The sequence below is a fragment of the Gymnoscopelus braueri genome (assembly GCF_963280865.1).
Source record: "Gymnoscopelus braueri genome assembly, chromosome: 23".
Taxonomy (NCBI): domain Eukaryota; kingdom Metazoa; phylum Chordata; class Actinopteri; order Myctophiformes; family Myctophidae; genus Gymnoscopelus; species Gymnoscopelus braueri.
Window position 1 is genome coordinate 19,940,650 of NC_137625.1, and position 20,971 is coordinate 19,961,620.

The window sequence follows — 20,971 nt, forward strand, 5'->3', positions numbered from 1 at the left end:
CAGATGGTTAGCTTGGCTGATGGCTAGTTGACTGCTAGATAACTGCTGCACAGTTGAGTGCTAGATCAGTGCTTCTCAACGTCTGTTCCGGGGACCACCAAGGGGGTCTTTAGGCCTTTAGACCCCCAATCTACACAGTAGAATTCTCCATTGCACATGCACTGCACTGCACCGGAAGGCTGTGATCACCACCGCATTGGGAGCGCTCGTTTAGGTTCACTTAACATCCTGCAATATGTGCAAGGGTTTACAACATATTCACAAGGCAAGCATGCCGATAGCGAAGCTTAGGCTTCGAGAGTACCTTGAGCGAGTACCCAAACCGAGCAGCCAATGGCACGTCACCGAACACGGCGTCCGAGTTGGCAAGTCATGGTGAACCAATTGGTTGCGGGGACAAAAACAGTTTTGAGGTCAACTACAGTGGGAATTGCTTACATGTGTGACATGTAGTAATACTAGTATTTGATTGGCTGCTGCTGGGTACAGTTAAGCTCAATACATGCTCCTTCCGATGTCAGAATGTTTTTGTCGGAAAGGGAGGTGATAGAACTACAAATTGACGCCATTCCGAACATCGGATGAGCGGTCTCAGAGCGTTTTCTTAGAACTCGTGCACCCCCAGATGTCCTGACTCTTTGAACTGAAGCCTGTCCGAATCCGACATCGTAAGGAGCATGTATTGGCCTTTACTCGGATATTCAGCTGCAGTCAGGGTCTCTGCTCAATACAACGACCATAGAAGACATTTCAGAGGTCTACAAGACATGCTGTCTATGTGTCTATCTGTCTCTTTCCCTCTTACATAAGATATAACCTGATTTTACTGTCAGAGGAATCTGCAATTTCACTTTTCCAATTAAACCCTATACGTAGATGATCACCGGATTCCCAAGGGCTCTATACTAGGCCCCCTCCTGCTCTACACTAAATATCTTCGCCGAAAATATCTGATCTTCAAGCTCACAACGTATTGTGAGCTTGTAGATTTGTTTTTGCCACATCATAGGAATGCTAAGTTTGGATTAAAGCCTAATTCATACTTTGTCATGTTGCTCAAAAAATCTAAAATTTTAAGTTTTTCTTTTTGAGCGGTTAGCCCTCAGGTTGCAGTTATTTTGGGTGTGCTTACTAGTTTGGTCTTTACTGATGTTGTGGTCATTAGCATGGTTTATTAGTAATACAGCTGCTACTGTGCAGTCGTGTTTTTATAACATCCTAACGTCCACACCCGTTGTAACTACCACCGTTAATGATTTGAGATGCATTTACAACGTACGTGTGTGTGTGTGTGTGTGTGTGTGTGTGTGTGTGTGTGTGCGCGTGCGTGTGTGCATGTACCTCACCTGTTTGCTCAGACCCTCACCTCTCTTCTTCTATCTTTAGTAAAGTTAACCACTTAAACCCTATTTTATTTCTTGAAAGCAAAGTTTAGCTGTAAATGACATGGTGTTTTTGTTTACATGGCTGTCATGTTGGATACAGCATAAAATCAAGCAGCGCAGGTTGATATGAGCAGGTGCTCTGAGTCTTTGATTAGACAACAGTCTGTTATCCAAAAATAAAACACAGCTGAATTCAGCGATTGACCAATCAGAATCAATCATTCAACCAAGCCATGTAATAATATAAAATAATAGGATAATGTAAAATGTATAAACATACAATTTATATGTTTTATAAATATATATATATATATATATATATATATATATATATATATATATATATATATATATATATATATATATATTTATATTATCTTTGTTCTCTTAGATTATCACCCCGTTCTAGCCCTCCACCTCTTTCCTCGCTCCCTCTCTCTCTGCCTCACACAGTGCTGTGACCTTGGTCGTCCAGCTGTCCTGTAGATGTTCTGGCTACTAGCCTTCATACTAGCATGGTGCAGCTGCATCACCTTCTCACCTCTGCAAGCTGTTTATTCCTCTGTTTATAGGCTCGTTACAAAGCTGCCTGAACCAGTTATTGCTTGGTGCAAAATGTTCACCTCTTCAAATATTACATGATTTCTTCTTTGGTTGTTGTTTTAGATAGGCTGCATAGTAAATCAGATCAGAGCCCTCTGTCTTTCCTGTCCCCCTCTCAGCTGTCCTACCGTCTGTTTCTCCTATAATGTCACCCCCTCAGCTGTCCTACCGTCTGTCTCTCCTATAATGTCTCCCTCCCAGCTGTCCTACCGTCTGTCTCTCCTATACTGTCTCCCTCTCAGCTGTCCTACCTTCTCTCTTATACTGTCTCCCTCTCAGCTGTCCTACCTTCTCTCTTATACTGTCTCCCCCTCAGCTGTCCTACCTTCTCTCTTATACTGTCTCCCTCTCAGCTGTCCTACCTTCTCTCTTATACTGTCTCCCTCTCAGCTGTCCTACCTTCTCTCTTATACTGTCTCCCCCTCAGCTGTCCTACCTTCTCTCTTATACTGTCTCCCTCTCAGCTGTCCTACCTTCTCTCTTATACTGTCTCCCTCTCAGCTGTCCTACCTTCTCTCTTATACTGTCTCCCCCTCAGCTGTCCTATCGTCTGTCTCTCCTATAGTGTCTCCCTCCCAGTTGACCTATCATCTGTCTCACCTATACTGTCTCCCCCTCAGCTGTCCTATCGTCTGTCTCTCCTATAGTGTCTCCCTCCCAGTTGACCTATCATCTGTCTCACCTATACTGTCTCCCTCTCAGCTGTCCTACCTTCTCTCTTATACTGTCTCCCTCTCAGCTGTCCTACCTTCTCTCTTATACTGTCTCCCTCTCAGCTGTCCTACCTTCTCTCTTATACTGTCTCCCTCTCAGCTGTCCTACCTTCTCTCTTATACTGTCTCCCCCTCAGCTGTCCTACCTTCTCTTATACTGTCTCCCTCTCAGCTGTCCTACCTTCTCTCTTATACTGTCTCCCTCTCAGCTGTCCTACCTTCTCTCTTATACTGTCTCCCCCTCAGCTGTCCTATCGTCTGTCTCTCCTATAATGTCTCCCTCCCAGCTGTCCTACCATCTGTCTCACCTATACTGTCTCCCTCTCAGCTGTCCTACCTTCTCTCTTATACTGTCTCCCCCTCAGCTGTCCTACCGTCTGTGTCTCCGATAATGTCTCCCTCCCAGCTGTCCTACCATCTGTCTCTCCTATACTGTCTCCCTCTCAGCTGTCCTACCTTCTCTCTTATACTGTCTCCCTCTCAGCTGTCCTACCTTCTCTCTTATACTGTCTCCTTCTCAGCTGTCCTACCTTCTCTCTTATACTGTCTCCCTCTCAGCTGTCCTACCTTCTCTCTTATACTGTCTCCCCCTCAGCTGCCCAGTCCTACCTTCTCTCTTATACTGTCTCCCCCTCAGCTGTTCTACCGTATACCATCTATCACTGTCTCCTTCTCAGCTCTATACCGTCTGTCTCACTAAATGAAGAAAAAACACACACACAGTCAAACATTGACACACTATTCAGATGCCACCTGCTGATGGTGATAGGCAACTACCGCTATTTGTTTGTCCTTTGTAATGACATCATTAGAGTAGAGTTTGTATATTAGGTATTTGGCAGTCACTCATAACTGCCCTCAGCTGCCAACATACCCTTTTCCCCTGATATACACACCAGCACTTTGTGTCTACAGCACAATGAATTGTTACATCAGACATCATGTGTCATGGCAAAATGCCAAAGAATGCAACAGTAGTACAAGTGTCAGTTCCTAGATCAATGATAGTACAAGGAACCCAGAGTAATTAAGGAGTATAGGGAATCAGGGAATTTACCCTGTCTATGAAGGATATAAAGATAAGAGACTATAGGCTATATACTGTATAGCCATAGTGCTAAGGGTGCTGTGATTGACTTGCCCAGTTTGTGAGGTGTTTTCAAACTGGCCCCATCTGTTAAGATGTGTTAGAAGAGCACCATTGGTCAAAGCTCCACTGGTTGGTATTTGTATGGTTGTGGTAGCTAGGAAGCTAGTAGTGAACCATCCTCCTTTTAAACTCTTCCTTAAACTATACAGAGGGAAGCAAAAAAATAGGGTTTCCGTCCAGTGGCTGATGGAGTGCAAATTTCAACTGCCAACTTCACAAACGGACTAGAAAAGGGCCCTTGTGTAGATTAGAAGCCATAAAATCCTGGAGGAAGTTGGTCAGATTGATTATAAGTACCGGTAGATTGGCACTGCTCACAAGATCTTATAATACACATGTATAATAATACACACTACACATATATATATAATATAATACACAGTGGCGTGCACAGACATTTCAAGTAAAAAAAAAAGGGCACCTTGCGCGGCGCGCTGAACCGCCGGCTGCCCTAGTAGTGTGAGATTTATAGAAGAAAATTGCAATGCACATTTTGGGGAATTGTTAATATATTAGAAGCTTTTAATCCAGAATTGATCTATGTCACCATGGGCTACATACTGTAAACTGAAAAAAAATAATTAATTTTTTTTTTTTTTTAAAGGGCACTTCTGGTCAAGAGGGCAAAGGGCAGGTGCTCTAGCACCACCTAGAGTCTATATGTGCACGTCCCTGATAATACACCTACAGTATGCATACAAACAACCAAATTTTCAGGTGTAATATTTTGTACACACGGAATGAGAAGGCAGGAGGGGAATCCACTGCTTACAGAGACCACCTTGTTACTGAGAGTTCTTAGGTTCAGGCTCTCCCTAGTCTCGCGTGGCCAGACTATTGCCTCCCACAATTTTCAAATGTTTCCGGTCATACAGTCTGGGACTCGGAAGCTCTGATCATGATGAGAATATAAACCGGATGTGAAGCCTCCTCCCCACTTCCGTTTCGTCTTTACAGTCGCACAAATGTATCCTAATATGAATACAAATCATCTAAGTATATTTAGCTCGCTGCTTAGCAGAAATGGAAATTTAAAAGTAAAATGTAAAGATATTTTAAAGTGTATTTTTGTGAACGGAAGTGCCAGTTTCCTCTCTCGGATTTCGGGAGGTGTAGTTCCAGACTCTATATAGCATTCAGAGATTAGGCTCTCCCTAATATATGTGACCACCTGCTCTGTCTATTTCACGTCAGTCTGGAGAAGAAGTGTTTTGACTGCAATGGTACATCTACTGTTAAGAGGAAGCTACTGTATTGACCTACTGCTTGTACCGCCTATACGCACACACAAAGAAATGCAGCACACGTGCGCATGCACACACACAGATGCACAAATGCAGATGCACAAGCACGGAAATACATGCCCCCCCCCCCTCTCTCTCTCTCTCTCTCTGGTATTGGTTGAGTCAGTGTGTCATTAAAAGATAAGAGCCTCTATATATCAGACCATTCGCTGATAAGCTCAATCATGATTGGCCACTGTGTCAATATCGGTGCATGCCAATCAGGCACCCAGCTCCCCATGTACTGTAGCCACACTCCAGCCTCTTCAACATCCCTCTTAATGTTCATTACGTTATTCTACTTCACTTGCAACAAGCCTTTCAACAGACCATGACTCATGAGTTAACACAAACACTTTATAGCATGTTATGAGGTTCATTAAAGGAATTTGTCTCACCGTAGTCTAGTTGTTGTTAATCCTAATGACACACAAAGCAGAGTTCACACACACCACAAAATACTTCTGAGTGGCTTTTGGAATCACGCTGGTTTCAAACTAATTAACGGTGTTACTTAGAACAGTTTCTTAAAATCTCAGTCTGGTTCTTTATCTCAGTCTGGTTCAACCAACACAAATACACACGTATGTACTGTACAATCACACACACACACACACACACACCGCACGCACACGCACACACATAGATGTGCACACAGCCCTAGATAACAAAGGAGGAAGTAACACTTCGCACAGGAAACCAGGGTGCTACAGGAGTGTTGTTGCCAGGCTCATAAACGCAGATAATTCACACACCAAACATACCAAGTCACAATAACAAGTCAGAATTGTGTTTGAATGTGTAGGTGTGTATTCTGTACTGTATTTTATGTCAGCCTGCTCTAGGAGATAGTTTATTAGCCTACAGTGTTTCCCAAACTTTTTAGCTCAGGACCCAAAAGAGAAATTAGACGTTTGCCCGGAAACGTTTGCCCAGAATTATAAGTGACACATATAAGATAAATTGGAAGTGATGACACAAAGAAATGAGCAGACACAATTGGAACTGGAACACTATAAATTTGAAGCTGATAAATGGGTACTCTCTCCCGATTGGCTGAAATGTTGTCACCAACCTGAAAAGTATTTTCTGTTAAAGAGCTGGAGAGATGGGGGGGGGGGACCCCTGTTACTAAACAAACACTCTATACTATGGCAATGATCAGAAGCGACATCTGAAGCTTATACCGCTTGTGCTATAACCACACCCCGCTTCTGTGACTAACGCGGAACTGCCTCTCGTCTACCAAAAACCACGTCCCCCTTCTGTGACGCACGCGGAACTGCCTCTCGCCTACAACAACTGCGGACATTTTTTTGGGCCGATAAAGAATAGAGCACCGAAGTCCTGAGGTCACTGCCAGTAGAGGGCGCTTTCCGCAGGTTCATGGCTTAACTTTTTGTATTGATATCCTCATTGGGGAATCTTAGATCGCTTCATATAAGAACTGTGTTCCAAAAATAAACACACCACCCTGGCGTTTTTACTCGTATGGATATATGAAGCATCGACTGAAAGGTGTAAATGTACACATTTACCCAAAGAGTAACACTAGAACACTAGAAACGAGTCAAACAACCCAAAGACTACATTTCCCATGAACGCGGCTGCTGTGGGGACAGTGATTTCAGACCCGGAAGTAGTAGTTCTTAAGACTTTTAAGGCAGAATTAATTCAATTTTCGCCAGAAACGGACTGTATCAAATATGAATGAATATCATAAACGATGCAGAGCCACCCCCCTGACAAAAACGCCAGGGTGGTGTGTTTATGTTTGGAACACAGTTCTTATATGACGTGATCTAAGATTCCCAAATGGGGATTTCAACACGAAAAATAAAGCCACGAACCCGTGGAACAGCGCCCTCTAAGTGGCAGTGACGTCAGACTTCGGTGCTCTATAGCTTTTGACCGGGACGGAGGCGCACCGTCTCAAGCGAACTTGAGCCACGAGAGGCAGCGCAGAGCGAGCTAAAGCGAGCGAGTCGGCGTGCCGAATGTTGCGAAGTTCGCTTGAGCCGACTCGGTGCCGTCCGAGTTATGTACCGATACTAAGGCACAGAATCATAAATCATGTTTTGGGGTGAGCGTTTGCCCCAACTGCCACTCAAAGTGGCTACTGGCCAATCCCAGCGCATCCTTGCACAAGTGGTATAGGCTTTGGGATGACGCTGATCAGAATATAGTGCTTTAACATTTTAACAAAAAACTTTTAGTTTTAACCAAAAAATATCACTTGCACTACCTTAAAAATATCACTTGCCCTACCTTAACAATCAGTAAACAGGAAACACATTTAATCAATATGTATTATTAACCTAGTGTTCGTGTCAGTTTGGTGATTAACATTTTGTTATTATTTTTATACTTTTTTTATATACACTGTTAAATGTAGGTCTACTCTACACTGTGCAGTGTGCACGGTAGGTCTCTACACTGTAGTAAAGAGACGGGAAACCAAAGGTTATTTAGTCACAAGCTGTTGTTAATACTTTTCATTGGTTTAATATTTATAAATCCCACTGACAGTCTTAACCACTTTCAACATGGTACCCTTATTTTGGGAATCATAGGCAAAATGTTCAAAATTAATAATTAAAATGAATAGCTCAAGTAGCAGATCTATACGCTATACAGGGTGGTAAGCACACATCACAGTGGGGCGCATTGTGTGCTTGTTGATTGGCTATTTTTGCCACTTGTGTGACGCTGTCATATGATGTAGTACGTTTCTTCTGTTAAGCACGTGACTCTGCTCTTAAAAGAGAATTATTATTATACAATAGGGTATTCATTTATGAGTGGGGGGAGGGGTACAAAATAAATATGGAGTTACAAGCTTTCTGCCCGTCAGCAATGATCTAATCTCTCAAGAACAGATTCTGCACTGCGTTGGAATCTGTCGGGGAGGTTCGTCATAACGTGTGCGCATTCAGATCAGGAAGCAGGCCGCGCTTTACCCAATTAAATGTAGTGGGCGGGATTCACATGTCCGTCGATCTTTCCCCCTCGAAACAAACCCAAACTAATTTAACAATAGCGTCCGCGGAGCAGACAAAACCACGGAAAGATATTCACATTTTAACTTACTCTTTCATCATAGAAACAAGTGGGCTTATAACCAAAACGATCCATGTTCTCTGGGAGAAGTGGTGTTAGTGTTCCGTGTAGAAATATTGTTAGTGGGAATGAAAACATAGTGGCACCCACCGGAAGTGAAAGCTGAAGGCAGACCTCTAAACCCCGGTTTCCTTGCGCACTAGCGTTACGTTTTCTTCCGCCCAGAGCCAACAGACATAGAACAAACAGCAGAGGTCGCTGTTTTTCATTTTCAGTTGGATTTGGGTTCCCAGATTGGCAATGATCTGGTCGGTGCACTGGCTGAGCCTACACAGTCACCTCAAACCCTTTTTAAAATAAACAAGTTTGTATGAACGAGTGATTGGAGTGTGAGTTTTCTTCTTTGAATGTGGAATGTGGTATAGCACGGGGGTTATTTTGTGTCTATATTGTGCAATTAAGAGCAAATCTTTGACTGAAATATCTGAAATATTTTATTTAAAGCAACACATTATGATAAAATTGTATCTTGATTGCCGTGCTAAATGTTTTCTGTCAAATATATTTGATTGCACAAAATAATCCTCATAGAATAGTTACACAGAGCAGATTTCCATTTCGCCCAAGCTTCCTGTGTAGAAACCTCCTACTGAATGCATGGTGTGTGTGCACAGGTGTGCTTGAGGGCGTAACACGCACGAGTAGACCCCCATGCTGTGCAGTTACTATAGTAACGGTATACTGTATCTCTCTCTCTCTCTGTCTCTCTTTCTCTCTGCCAGTCTCTTTCTCTCTCTCTCTCTCTCTGTCTCTCTGTCTCTCTCTTTTTCTCTGCCAGTCTCTCTCTATCTCTCTCTCTCTCTCTCTCTGCCAGTCTAACTCTATGTCTCTCTCTTTCTCTCTCTGCCAGTCTAACTCTATGTCTCTCTCTTTCTCTCTCTGCCAGTCTAACTCTATGTCTCTCTCTTTCTTCAGGGTTTGAGAAATAAACCAAAGAAGACGGGTCACGTCAAATCAGACCTCATAGATGTGGACCTGGTTAGAGGTGGGCAAACTTTTGTGTGTGTGTGTCTTTCCCATGTATCACCACTTATGTCCTCATGTCCGTCCAGGCTCAGTGTTTATATTGTACTTGTCCTCATGTCTGTCCAGGATCAGCGTTTGCTAAGGCCAAACCAGAGAGTCCGTGGACGTCTCTGACCAGGAAGGGCATCGTCAGGGTGGTGTTTTTCCCTTTCTTCTACAGATGGTGGATCCAGGTGACCTCCAGAACCATCTTCCTGCTGCTACTGGCCCTGTATCTGCTGCAAGGTAGAGTGCTCGTGTGCGTGTGTGTGTGTGTGACACAGACAGACAGACAGACAGACGGAGAGAGAGAGCATGTTGAAAATATGGACTTGTTATTGTTGAGAGCACAGGATGTGCCTGTTTTGTTTTCTTCTGTAAATGCATGCACACACACACACACACACACACACACACACACACACACACACACACAGTACACCAGATGCTCTTTTCTCATGTTGACATTTTTCCAGCTCTGAAAAAAAAGCTAACTCATCCCATCTCTCTCTCTCTTTCTATCCCCTCTTATCTCTTTACACCTTTCTCTCCACTCCCCCCTCTCTCTCTTTCTCCATATCTCCACTGCTCTCTCTCTCTCTCTCTCTCTCTCTGTGTTTTCCACACATGCTCTCTTCTCACCCATAGCTGCGGCTGCGGGACTGTACGCTTCTCTCCCACTGCATCATGGGATACCAGCTACCGAGGTGTTTGGAGCCATCTGGCTCATGTTGCTGCTGGGGACAGTTCACTGTCAGATTGTCTCCACACGGACCCCCAAACCTGCTTCCAGTAGTGGGGGCAAAAGACGCAGGTAACCCTTGAGGACTGAGGGATGGGGGGGAGGGATCCATTTGGTTACACTTGAATGAATGAATGAAGGAATGAAATTCATAAATAATTAAATTAACACTGTACAGCATTTGACTGTGTATCTGAAATATGATTAGTATGTTAGTTGGATTACTATGTTGTTTGTTAGTGCACTTATTATTGATTGAAGTAACAATCCCTGGCCCTGACTTGTTGTAAACACCACATATTAGACAGAAGAGAGAACACTGGAGCAACACGGACAGTTTAGGCCTTTTATTTAGATCGGTGCAAGTACAACAGAATGACTGACGTTTCGGTCTTTCGACCTTCCTCAGAGTCATAGGTGGCAACAACAAGGTAAGCAGTTATATACAGAGGTGAGCATGGGCTGTGCTCTCAATAAACCAATGGTGGATGGCTCTCTGTATAGTGGTAATTACCTAGTACTGCATGTCACAGTCTCAAGGATGCGCCCATCAGTGGTGATTAGACTTAGAATTGGGCATGTGGACCATTTAGCATATTTGCAAGATATGGAAAATAGTCTACACATATAGTGCCTTGTTAAGGTTAGTTTAGAAAAACAGTGTATAAGCAAAATTAGGCCAATGCAAAAACATTTAGAATACATTTGACTAAATAATTATTCACAACAAAGAGATAATTCACAAAGAAGATAATTCACAAAAAAGGGGGACATTCTCAAGAGTACAAAGCACACAAAAACAAAGTCAAGAAACCTCAGGGACCGTCTATAGAAAGCATGAAAGGCTCAGTTCTTCATTTAGACCATTGGGTTCTAGGGTGTCAAGGTTATGGATCCATAATGCTTCTCTGCGAAGCAGTTTATTAATTATGTCTCCACCCCGTGATGGGACTGAAATTTTTTCAATTCCCCAAAATTTCAGAGATGCTGGAGAGCCATGATTTGCTGATTTATAATGCCTGGCCATGGCATATTCTGGGTTGTTAGTGCGAATAGCAGTTTTGTGCTCGCCTAGACGGAGTTTAAGTGGTCTCTTGGTTTGACCAATATATGCCAGTCCACAGGGACACTTGAGCATATATACCACATGGGTTGAGTTACAGTTTATAAATGAGGATATTTTATATTTTTTGCCTGTACGTGGATGGGTAAAGAATTTAGCATTCGTTGAGTTAGAGCATTGGGCGCAGTTGCCACATTTATAAAAACCCATTGGGGGACTAGGGAGCCAGGTAGGGGGGGAGGGTGTGTTCATGTCCGAGTGGACAAGACGGTCTCTGAGGCTTCTGGAGCGTCTGAAAGAGAAGAGAGGAGGATCATTACACATTTTGACAAGTTTAGGATCACTTTTTAAAACGTGCCAATGTTTTAGGAAAGCATTCTTAATTAGCCCTGCCGCTGGAGAATATTGTGTTGAGAAACAGAGCCGAGTGGGTGTCTGTTTAGGTTTTTTTGTTAGTAGGGACGTTCTGTCTGTATGTAGGGCTCTGTCATATGCTGCGTCTAGGTCCATTGGATTATAACCTCTTTCTGTGAAGCGATTAGTGAGCTCTGTGGCTTTTAATTCAAAGTCTGTGGTGGAGCTGCAGTTACGCCTAAGACGCAGATATTGGCCAATAGGAATATTCCGTATGAGTTGTTTAGAATGGTTGCTATTCGCTCTTAGTAAAGTATTCCTACTGAGTGGTTTACGGTAAATAGTGGTGTCAAACAAACCATCAGTACTTTTAAAGATGGTGAGGTCTAGAAAATTAATTTCATTATTGTTAAACTCCAAGGTAAAAGTTAAGTACCTAGTGGTGGAGTTTACATAGAGGAGGAACGCTTGCAGCTCATCTACGGTGCCCTTCCAGATCAAGAGCACATCATCAATGTACCGGCGCCAAAGAGCTATTTTAGGGAGAAATGTGTTATTTACAGGATTGTGTATAAATCGTTCTTCCCAGAAACCCATGACCAGACAGGCATATGACGGGGCAAATGCACTACCCATAGCAGTCCCCTGGCATTGCAAATAAAAATTACCAGAGTACTTGAAGAAGTTGTTAGACAAAATAATCTCAGCTACTTCAGTCAAGAAAGCTGAGGGGGGCATGATGTGTGCCGGGCGTGTATCTAAATAATGGGAGATGGCTTCTAAACCCACATCATGCGGTATGCATGTATACAGACTCGTTACATCGAGTGAAGCTAAGATGGTGTCAGCATGTTCACATTTCAAATTATGAACCAGATTAAGAACGTCAGTGGTGTCCCCAAGATATGAAGGCAAATTTAACACATGTTTTCTCAAAAAATGATCAACATATTGAGACAAGGGCTCAGTAAGACTGCCTATGGAGGACACAATGGGGCGGAGGGGGGGGTTCTCTAGGGTTTTGTGAATTTTAGGAACACCATAAATTACTGGGCACACAGGGTGATCTTTGATCAAAAATTTCTTTTCCTTGTCTGTGATAAAGCCTCTCTTAAGAGACGCATCAATAAAGCCATCAATCTTAGTTTTAACTTTAGTAGTGGGGTTTGAGGGTAGAGGGGTGTAGTGGTTGGTGTCAGCGAGCTGACCTAAAATACCCAAGTTGTATTTATCCAAACTCATGACTACTACTGCACCACCTTTATCGGCTGGGCGTATAATGATGTCATTTCTTACTTCAAGGTCATGTATGGCTTCCATTTCAGTTTTGGTCATGTTGGGTTTACCTTTAATTTTTAGGCACTTTTTAGCCAGGTCATGTTCTACCAATTGACCAAAAGTTAAAATGGAAGGACTAAGATTAGATGTGGGAAGGAAAGATGACTTCTTTTTAAAAGGAGTGGGTTCTCTGACAATCTCAGGTACAGATTCATTTACATTGGGATTACAGCTACTGACACTATTGCTGTTAAAAGCATTAGGTCTAGAGAAGAAATGTTTCAAGTGTAATATACGGAGAAATTTAAAGGTATCTACCTTGAGAGTAAAAGGGTCAACAGTGTTTGTAGGAGCAAAGGTGAGACCTTTACTAAGAACAGTCTTTTCTTGTTCTGTGAGGCTGTAGTCGGATAGGTTGATCACAGTCTCCTGTTGCGTGGAGAGCGTCGTGGGGGGGGTTCTCCTCCCGCCGCGCGTGCCCCTCCTCGTTTTGCGTGTAGAGAGCGGGCGTGTGGAAAAGGAGGTTTGGAGGACCTTTTATGGGCATCAGCTACGTCACTGGCAGCGTCGTCGGAGGATTCCCTCTCGCTGGCTGTGGAGAGCAGGTCTTTCATGTTTTTGGCAGGGGGGCGCCGTTGGCTCTTGAAGGCTTTTCTTTTACCATGCCAATCGTATATGGTTCCCACCTCGTAGTCTTTGATGTCACGCTTGTATTTGTCCAGCTTGTAGGCTTGAAGGTCTTTCACAAACTCAGACACGGTGGTAGTGATGTTATTCGTTATATCATTGTAGGTGTCCGGGTCCACTTTGGCTTTAATTTCATTCTCAATGTTAGTAATGTTTACTGTCACTTTATCTCTCTCTGCTTTGTTTTTTTGAATAACTAAAAGCATAAGGTCCATTGAACATTTGTTCAGAATCTGTTCCCATTGCTGTACAAAATGTTTGTCATCCATCCCAAAGGACGGGGTTTTGTGTAAGCGGAGTCCGCGAGGAATCCGCTTTTCACGCCAATACTCTGAGAGTGTAATAGAATGCCAGAGGAATCTGGCTTCAGTCTTATTTGCATCTTCAAGGTCTCTTGTGAGAGTAGGTGTACATGACACTGTTGGTTGGATAAAATCTTTAAAAAGAGACTGTGGAAGAATAATACTTGCACCTTGTTCTTCAGTAAAGGACAGCGTTTCTGATCGTACCTCAGTGTTACCACTGGTGGTTAGGCTTAGATTGGTTTCCAAGAAATCCATCGCGTCCTTTTGTTTGGGGTGGCGAGCAGCAGGTAGAGAGGCTAATCCAGGTAGCCACAGGAACTTGAACAAAGGGATTCTACCGTTGCGCCTCAAGCCTTAGACGGCCGGTCCGGTGCGTCACAGGAGTAGGGACAGTATATGCAGAAGAGAGAACACTGGAGCAACACGGACAGTTTAGGCCTTTTATTTAGATCGGTGCAAGTACAACAGAATGACTGACGTTTCGGTCTTTCGACCTTCCTCAGAGTCATAGGTGGCAACAACAAGGTAAGCAGTTATATACAGAGGTGAGCATGGGCTGTGCTCTCAATAAACCAATGGTGGATGGCTCTCTGTATAGTGGTAATTACCTAGTACTGCATGTCACAGTCTCAAGGATGCGCCCATCAGTGGTGATTAGACTTAGAATTGGGCATGTGGACCATTTAGCATATTTGCAAGATATGGAAAATAGTCTACACATATAGTGCCTTGTTAAGGTTAGTTTAGAAAAACAGTGTATAAGCAAAATTAGGCCAATGCAAAAACATTTAGAATACATTTGACTAAATAATTATTCACAACAAAGAGATAATTCACAAAGAAGATAATTCACAAAAAAGGGGGACATTCTCAAGAGTACAAAGCACACAAAAACAAAGTCAAGAAACCTCAGGGACCGTCTATAGAAAGCATGAAAGGCTCAGTTCTTCATTTAGACCATTGGGTTCTAGGGTGTCAAGGTTATGGATCCATAATGCTTCTCTGCGAAGCAGTTTATTAATTATGTCTCCACCCCGTGATGGGACTGAAATTTTTTCAATTCCCCAAAATTTCAGAGATGCTGGAGAGCCATGATTTGCTGATTTATAATGCCTGGCCATGGCATATTCTGGGTTGTTAGTGCGAATAGCAGTTTTGTGCTCGCCTATACGGAGTTTAAGTGGTCTCTTGGTTTGACCAATATATGCCAGTCCACAGAAGTGGTGGAGAGAGGTAATTGCAACAATGTCCAAACTGCAATAAAGATTGTGGCGCATCTAGTGTGCAATCCAGTGTGCCGTTTGCTTAAAATAACTTTATTGTAAACCAGTAGGTGTCCTAACCCAGTAGTTCTCAAACCTTTTCATGTCAAGGACCCCCCAAATTGATATATATTTGGCCGCAGACCCCCATCTGAAAATGTTTTGTGCCAGGGACCCCCAGAAGAGAAGATTTGTGTTAATAAAAAAACATTCAACATTTTCCAAACACTTTCAAGATTTTTCAAAAATGTTCAAAAATAGCAGCTATTTTTGTTCTTTGTCTGTAATTCTCGTGTGATGTGTGTGATCATGTCTCTATATGTGTTTACGTTTGATTGTTAAAAATCCCTGTTTGAAGTGTCCCAGTCTGAAAGCTGCTGCCACCTGCTTGGTCTGGGGGCTAAAAACATGCTACGCTGTCAAGACAATTCATCATTGCTGCAAAACACACACACACACACACACACACACACACACACACACACACACACACACACACACACACACACACACACACACACACACACACACACACACACACACACACACACACACACACACACACACACAGAAGGAACGATAAGGCAATGTTGCGGAAAGAGAGACACAGAGCTTCTTATAGTAATGTCTTGAGTTTTCAGAACTTCCGTGGCTTTCTGTCTCTTTTTCTTCTCATCCTTCCATCACTCCATTCAACTGAAAACAGTGAAGGGGGGAAAAAAGAAAGCCTCAATCGGCCCTCTTCCTACACTGCTTCAAAAGCCTAATTTATGCTTCGTCGCATGCCGGTGTCGCTTTTTGAAAATAACAGATTTTCAAGTGACACACCACGTTTACTGTTTGAGAATCACTTGAAAATCTTTTTAAATTTTTTAATGAGTGAAACACCAGTGTGCGATGAAGCATAAATTAGGCTTTAAGTCTCTCTCCACTTTTTTTTTCTCCCCCACCTCTTCTTCTCTTTCTTCTGTGGTTGAAGGAAGTTGAGGAAGGCATCTCAGATGGATGTGCATAGGGAAGGCGACGGTTCTAGCACTACCGATAACACACAGGAGGGGGCGACACACTCACACTCGGCCGGCCCCTCATACCTGGCCACTCTCTTCCAAGATTTCTGGCATGGTTTCTGTAAAGCTGGGTGTGTATTTCACTTTTCCTGCCTATGGAAAATAGCGTCACAATGAAACAGGGTTGGCCTCAGACCAGTTTGAAATTCTATTTCCGGTTTGAAATTGGCCGCTATTAACTCTCTCAGTGCCAATGAAATAAAAGATTATGTTCATACTGTGCCAGCACATTTTTTGGTTTTTTTCAAAGTAAAAAAAAAGTGCTTAGGAAGCGAGATACAGACTTTTTCAGTTATAAGTTAAACAAGGAGTGGATGGAGCTGCAAATCTTCAGATAATGATATCTTGGGTTCTGATTTTTTTTCTTCAAAAAAACATATTTAATAAAAAAAAATACTCGGGATAACTCGTTCTGGCACTGAGGGCATTCAGAAAAAACTCGGGATAACTCGTGGCTTGGCACTGAGAGAGTTAAAAAGTGTTGTAAAAAAATGAATAAAAACATTTCTTCTATAAAGCAGATCCATCAGACAGCTGAGGAGTTAACCATTTTCGAGTGGAATACTGGAACATTGTTTCCTGAATCAGACTTTGATCAGAGTGAATTGAAAGTGATCTTGAGCTCAACCCTGATTCAAAGCTAGTCTGCTTCAAACCACGGAGTTATGGTGCTTTCAAGTGATGATGTGTCATAGTTTTCTCTGAGTCTGGAATACGTCTGGAAACTGGGCCAACTAGTTCATGTTCATATGCTTTATTGGTTGAAAAATGTAAATAAAGATGGCGGTAGTTGATTAGCTATCTGCCATATGTACAGCTTCTCATATTCAGTACCTACGGGTCTGTTACTGATTCCTAAGAAGATTCAGAAGAAGAGAATGATTTGACACCACCAAAACAACTTCTATTTTCTAATTTCCACTGAACCAGCACATTTTCTGTTTTAACAAAGCCATCTAACTTGTGTTGATGTCACTGTTCCTGTCTCTTATGATTGGCTGAACTGTGACTACATCACAACATTTTTTATTGCATCCTGAATTCCAATTTCTCAACAAGATTATCATATACTGTAATAAGGTGTTCATATGGCACTTCCTGGTTGGAAATGTGTATTCACCGTACAGAAATCTCACTCCACATGAAAGCACTATCATCTCTATGCTTCAAATGCTGCAACATCCCTCTCTTCCCCACTGCACAGTAAGCTTACATCCTATTGGAGGGTGAAGATGTAAGCCGTATTTTGGCAGGTCACATTTAGGACGTTTTAATATCATAATGGACAATTTATCCTTTTGAATGAACATTAATTGACATACTTTAGAGCCCCTTTTGTGTCATTGTAAATGCTAATTCGGTTAAAAACAAGTTTTAATTCAATACTTGTAATATTATTGTTTCTAATGTTGAACACCCAAGTTTAGTGTCTTTTTACCTCATTGTGCAAAAAAAAAAAGGAAGACTAGATCTTCACATGCTTGGCGTCCCGTTTCCTATGAAATGGAGGGATTTTGCAGAGCTACCTCATCAATAATCGCGTTCGAATGTCCATTCGTCAGTCCTAATCATGGCTCCATCACTAATGTTTTGTCAAGGCATTATATCCATCCATTCATTCATCCATGAAGGAATGAAGCCATTGGTCTGAATGTGCCGCTGAGTTGTCTTGTTGAATGCAGCCTGGGTTAGTTTTGTTGCCTTGCATGTCTGGATCTTAACCTAACCTAGTGATGTACATGGACGTTTAGTCACTCTCTCCTCCACTCTGTATCTGTCTGTTTTTCTCTCTTATTCTTTCTCTCTGCATCTCTCTCTATCTCCCTCCACCCGCCCCCCCCAACCCTCAACTCTTTATCCTCGTTTCTCTCATCTAGATCCAAGAAGTCCAAACTGTCCATTGACAAGGCAACAGAGACGGACAACGGCTATGTGTCATTGGACGGCAGGGTGACCAATAGGAGCAGCGAGGAGGGGCTTCAGCTTCACGACAAGGGCTGCGATTCGCTGGTTAGAGTTGATGACGCGTGCTGGAACCCCCATGCTGCGGCCCCACACACACACACTCACACACACGCATCCCGCAGCACCGGGATGGTCCTGCCTCCTGGGAGTAAGGTGAGAGAGACGCGTGAAACCACATACACACAACTACATAACTATACACATATACACGCACACACAACCTACACATACGCACAACTACAGTATAACGACGACACATGCATGCACACATAACCACATACACGCAACTACATAACGATACACATACACACACACAACCACAACATGCACACATACACAACTATGTACAGTACATATATAAATGACATATATACTGTGCATGCACATGGTGCACAACCATACACACAACTGTAGCAATACTTGCAAATACACGCACGCGCAACCATACACACACTGAGGGTAATAGATACACATCTCTTTATCACACACACACTCACACATCTCGGCTAAATAGCTTTCTCTGCTCTACGTTTGGCTAAACCAGTTTTCCACATTTTTGTGCATGTGTGTGTCAGGAGCCTGCATCCGATGAAGCATCCAGTGAGGAGGATCCAGAGGCGTCCTACAGCGCCCTCCGCAGGGCAGACTGCACACTACGCAACCGCAAGACTGCACACAACTACAAGAAACACTATGCTGTGGAGGTAGGTACACACACACACACACAGCAGATCTACAAGATAACTTAGCTTGTAGATCGGCTATTTTTGGCAAAGAGATTTGTGTGTAAACAGAAACAAGCGGTCAAAGTTCAGTTGTAACAGTTCTCTAAGACTAGAGGTGGTTAAAATAAGTAACCAATCTCTCCTATTTCTGCTTTCTCTGTCTTTCAGTTTAAGTTCATTTGAAAAACAATAACTACAGATTACAAATTGTACTGGTTAAAATGGCCATCTTATTATACCCCCCACCCCTCTCTCCTTCTCTCCCTCCTTTTCTCCAGGAGGTTCCTAAGTCAGGTACCAGCTGTAGTTCTCGTTGTTCCAGTCTGAGGACTCAGGACTCAGAGAGTACGCGTCACGAGTCAGAGACAGAAGACCTGCTGTGGGAAGACTTCCTCCACTGTGCAGAGTGTCGCTCATCCTGCACCTCCGAGACAGGTAACCCACATGCAAAGACGTTTGGTCCTTTTACTGTAGTGTACCATTAAGGGTTAAATTAATATTGTGCTTGATTTGGACTGGATTTGGGAAGAAACTCATTCCGGACGTTACTTGGACACCAGTCAAAAAAATACAAAATAATTCAAAAAAAGTTTTTTCTCAAGAGCACCCATATAATCCACATACTGAGCAACAGACTGGTAGAATGCAGTAATCATGATTGGTGTTGTCATGGTGACAGTATTAACACAAATTAATGCTGTCCACAGAGGGGGAGGGAGGAGGTGCACCAGTCGGCCCCCCCACCAAGAAGGAGTACAGAGATGATCCCTTCCATCAGGTCTGCACACACACGCACGCACGCACGCACGCACGCACGCACGCACGCACGCACGCACGCACGCACGCACGCACGCACGCACGCACGCACGCACGCACGCACGCACGCACGCACGCACGCACGCACGCACGCACGCACGCACGCACGCACGCACGCACAAACTGAAAACACACACACACACACACACACACACACACACACACACACACACACACACACACACACACACACACACACACACACACACACACACACACACACACACACACACACACACACACACACACACAAACAAACGCTGAAACACAGACTAAAACTCTCAGATACACACACGGAGGCACACCCATTCACACACTCGCATGCATACGCACATACACATTCACATTCACAGAAACACAAACAAGTTCCTCTCTTGTGCAACATGTTCTTGTTTTAATGTTTACCGTGTGTGTGTGTGTACAGGGTCATGTGTGGCTCCACAGCACCAACCCTGGTCTGGAGAGAGTGAGCGCTATCGTCTGGGAAGGAAACGACTGTAAGAAGGCTGACATGTCTGTCCTGGAGATCAGTGGCATGATCATGAACAAAGTGAGTAGATAGATAGATAGATACGGAGGGATGAATGACATTGTGAATGGAAAAAGAGAGAATAACGGAAGAATTATATGGAAGGAATATGAGGAGCTCCATGAACTCATCTTAATCTCTCTCTCTCTCCCCCCAGGTTAATCTCTATACTCCTGGTATCGGTTATCAGATGTTTGGTAACGTGGTTGCACTCACTCTTGGCCTGACACCCTTCGCTTACAGGTAAGCACACCAGCCGCTGTCCTGTCAGCCTTATTATTATTAAGGATGTGAACAATATAGTCGACTCAACAATCTACTTTTGACTTTTGCCCTTTTATAATTTATGACCTATTCTAATCATTCTCGTTTTCCAAAATACCTAATTAAAAATTTTAAAAAATCCAAATTTGAGAGGGAATAGTGTGGGTAAGTGCACTTCTGGCACAGATGTAGGAGTTTCATTTCCTCCTTCCCTGAGAGGTTGTTGTAGATCTGTATTTCCGGTGAGCGACACTGTCGTACAACACAGTATAATCCAGGCTTTATGGATTTAGTGTTACCTACCGTATATGACAATGACAAAAACATGGTGGATAAAACACCAACTGTGCAAGCTCTGCACAACAAGTATGGATTATGGTAACAGCAATATATCCATATGATGATGATGAGGAGAGGGTCGGAAAGAGCAACTTCTTCTCCCCACAGCATTTAAACGGCATCTTTTAATTCATTTGAACAAATTAATCATAACTTTATTAACAGAAATGACTAGGAAGGATCAAGTAAACAGTAAACACATTTACTTTAAATGAAGCCTCTCATTCTTGAACATGAGGGCTTTGACGCGGAGAGAGAGAGAGATTTTTTATAACCTCATATTAAGTATATATAGCCTTTTACACCATGGTCTGGA

General features: G+C 43.0%; 2 protein-coding genes across 5 annotated transcripts in view; both read left to right on the forward strand.

The window, feature by feature from the left end:
• The window catches only part of llph (LLP homolog, long-term synaptic facilitation factor), a 152,723-nt gene that overhangs the window by 32,532 nt on the left and 99,220 nt on the right, over positions 1–20,971 (forward strand). The gene's annotated exons all lie outside the window — the stretch shown is intronic.
• The window catches only part of LOC308079429 (protein PHTF2), a 50,622-nt gene that overhangs the window by 20,301 nt on the left and 9,350 nt on the right, over positions 1–20,971 (forward strand). For 3 of the 4 annotated variants that reach the window (XM_080420905.1, XM_080420906.1, XM_080420907.1), the window contains 10 exons: positions 9,170–9,239; positions 9,347–9,505; positions 9,908–10,073; positions 15,930–16,088; positions 17,895–18,135; positions 18,558–18,686; positions 18,986–19,142; positions 19,415–19,485; positions 19,948–20,073; positions 20,210–20,295. In XM_080420905.1, coding sequence (XP_080277031.1) covers positions 9,170–9,239; positions 9,347–9,505; positions 9,908–10,073; positions 15,930–16,088; positions 17,895–18,135; positions 18,558–18,686; positions 18,986–19,142; positions 19,415–19,485; positions 19,948–20,073; positions 20,210–20,295 — 1,364 coding nt within the window. The remainder of the gene's footprint in view (positions 1–9,169; positions 9,240–9,346; positions 9,506–9,907; positions 10,074–15,929; positions 16,089–17,894; positions 18,136–18,557; positions 18,687–18,985; positions 19,143–19,414; positions 19,486–19,947; positions 20,074–20,209; positions 20,296–20,971) is intronic. The other variant, XM_080420908.1, reaches the window with a different exon arrangement.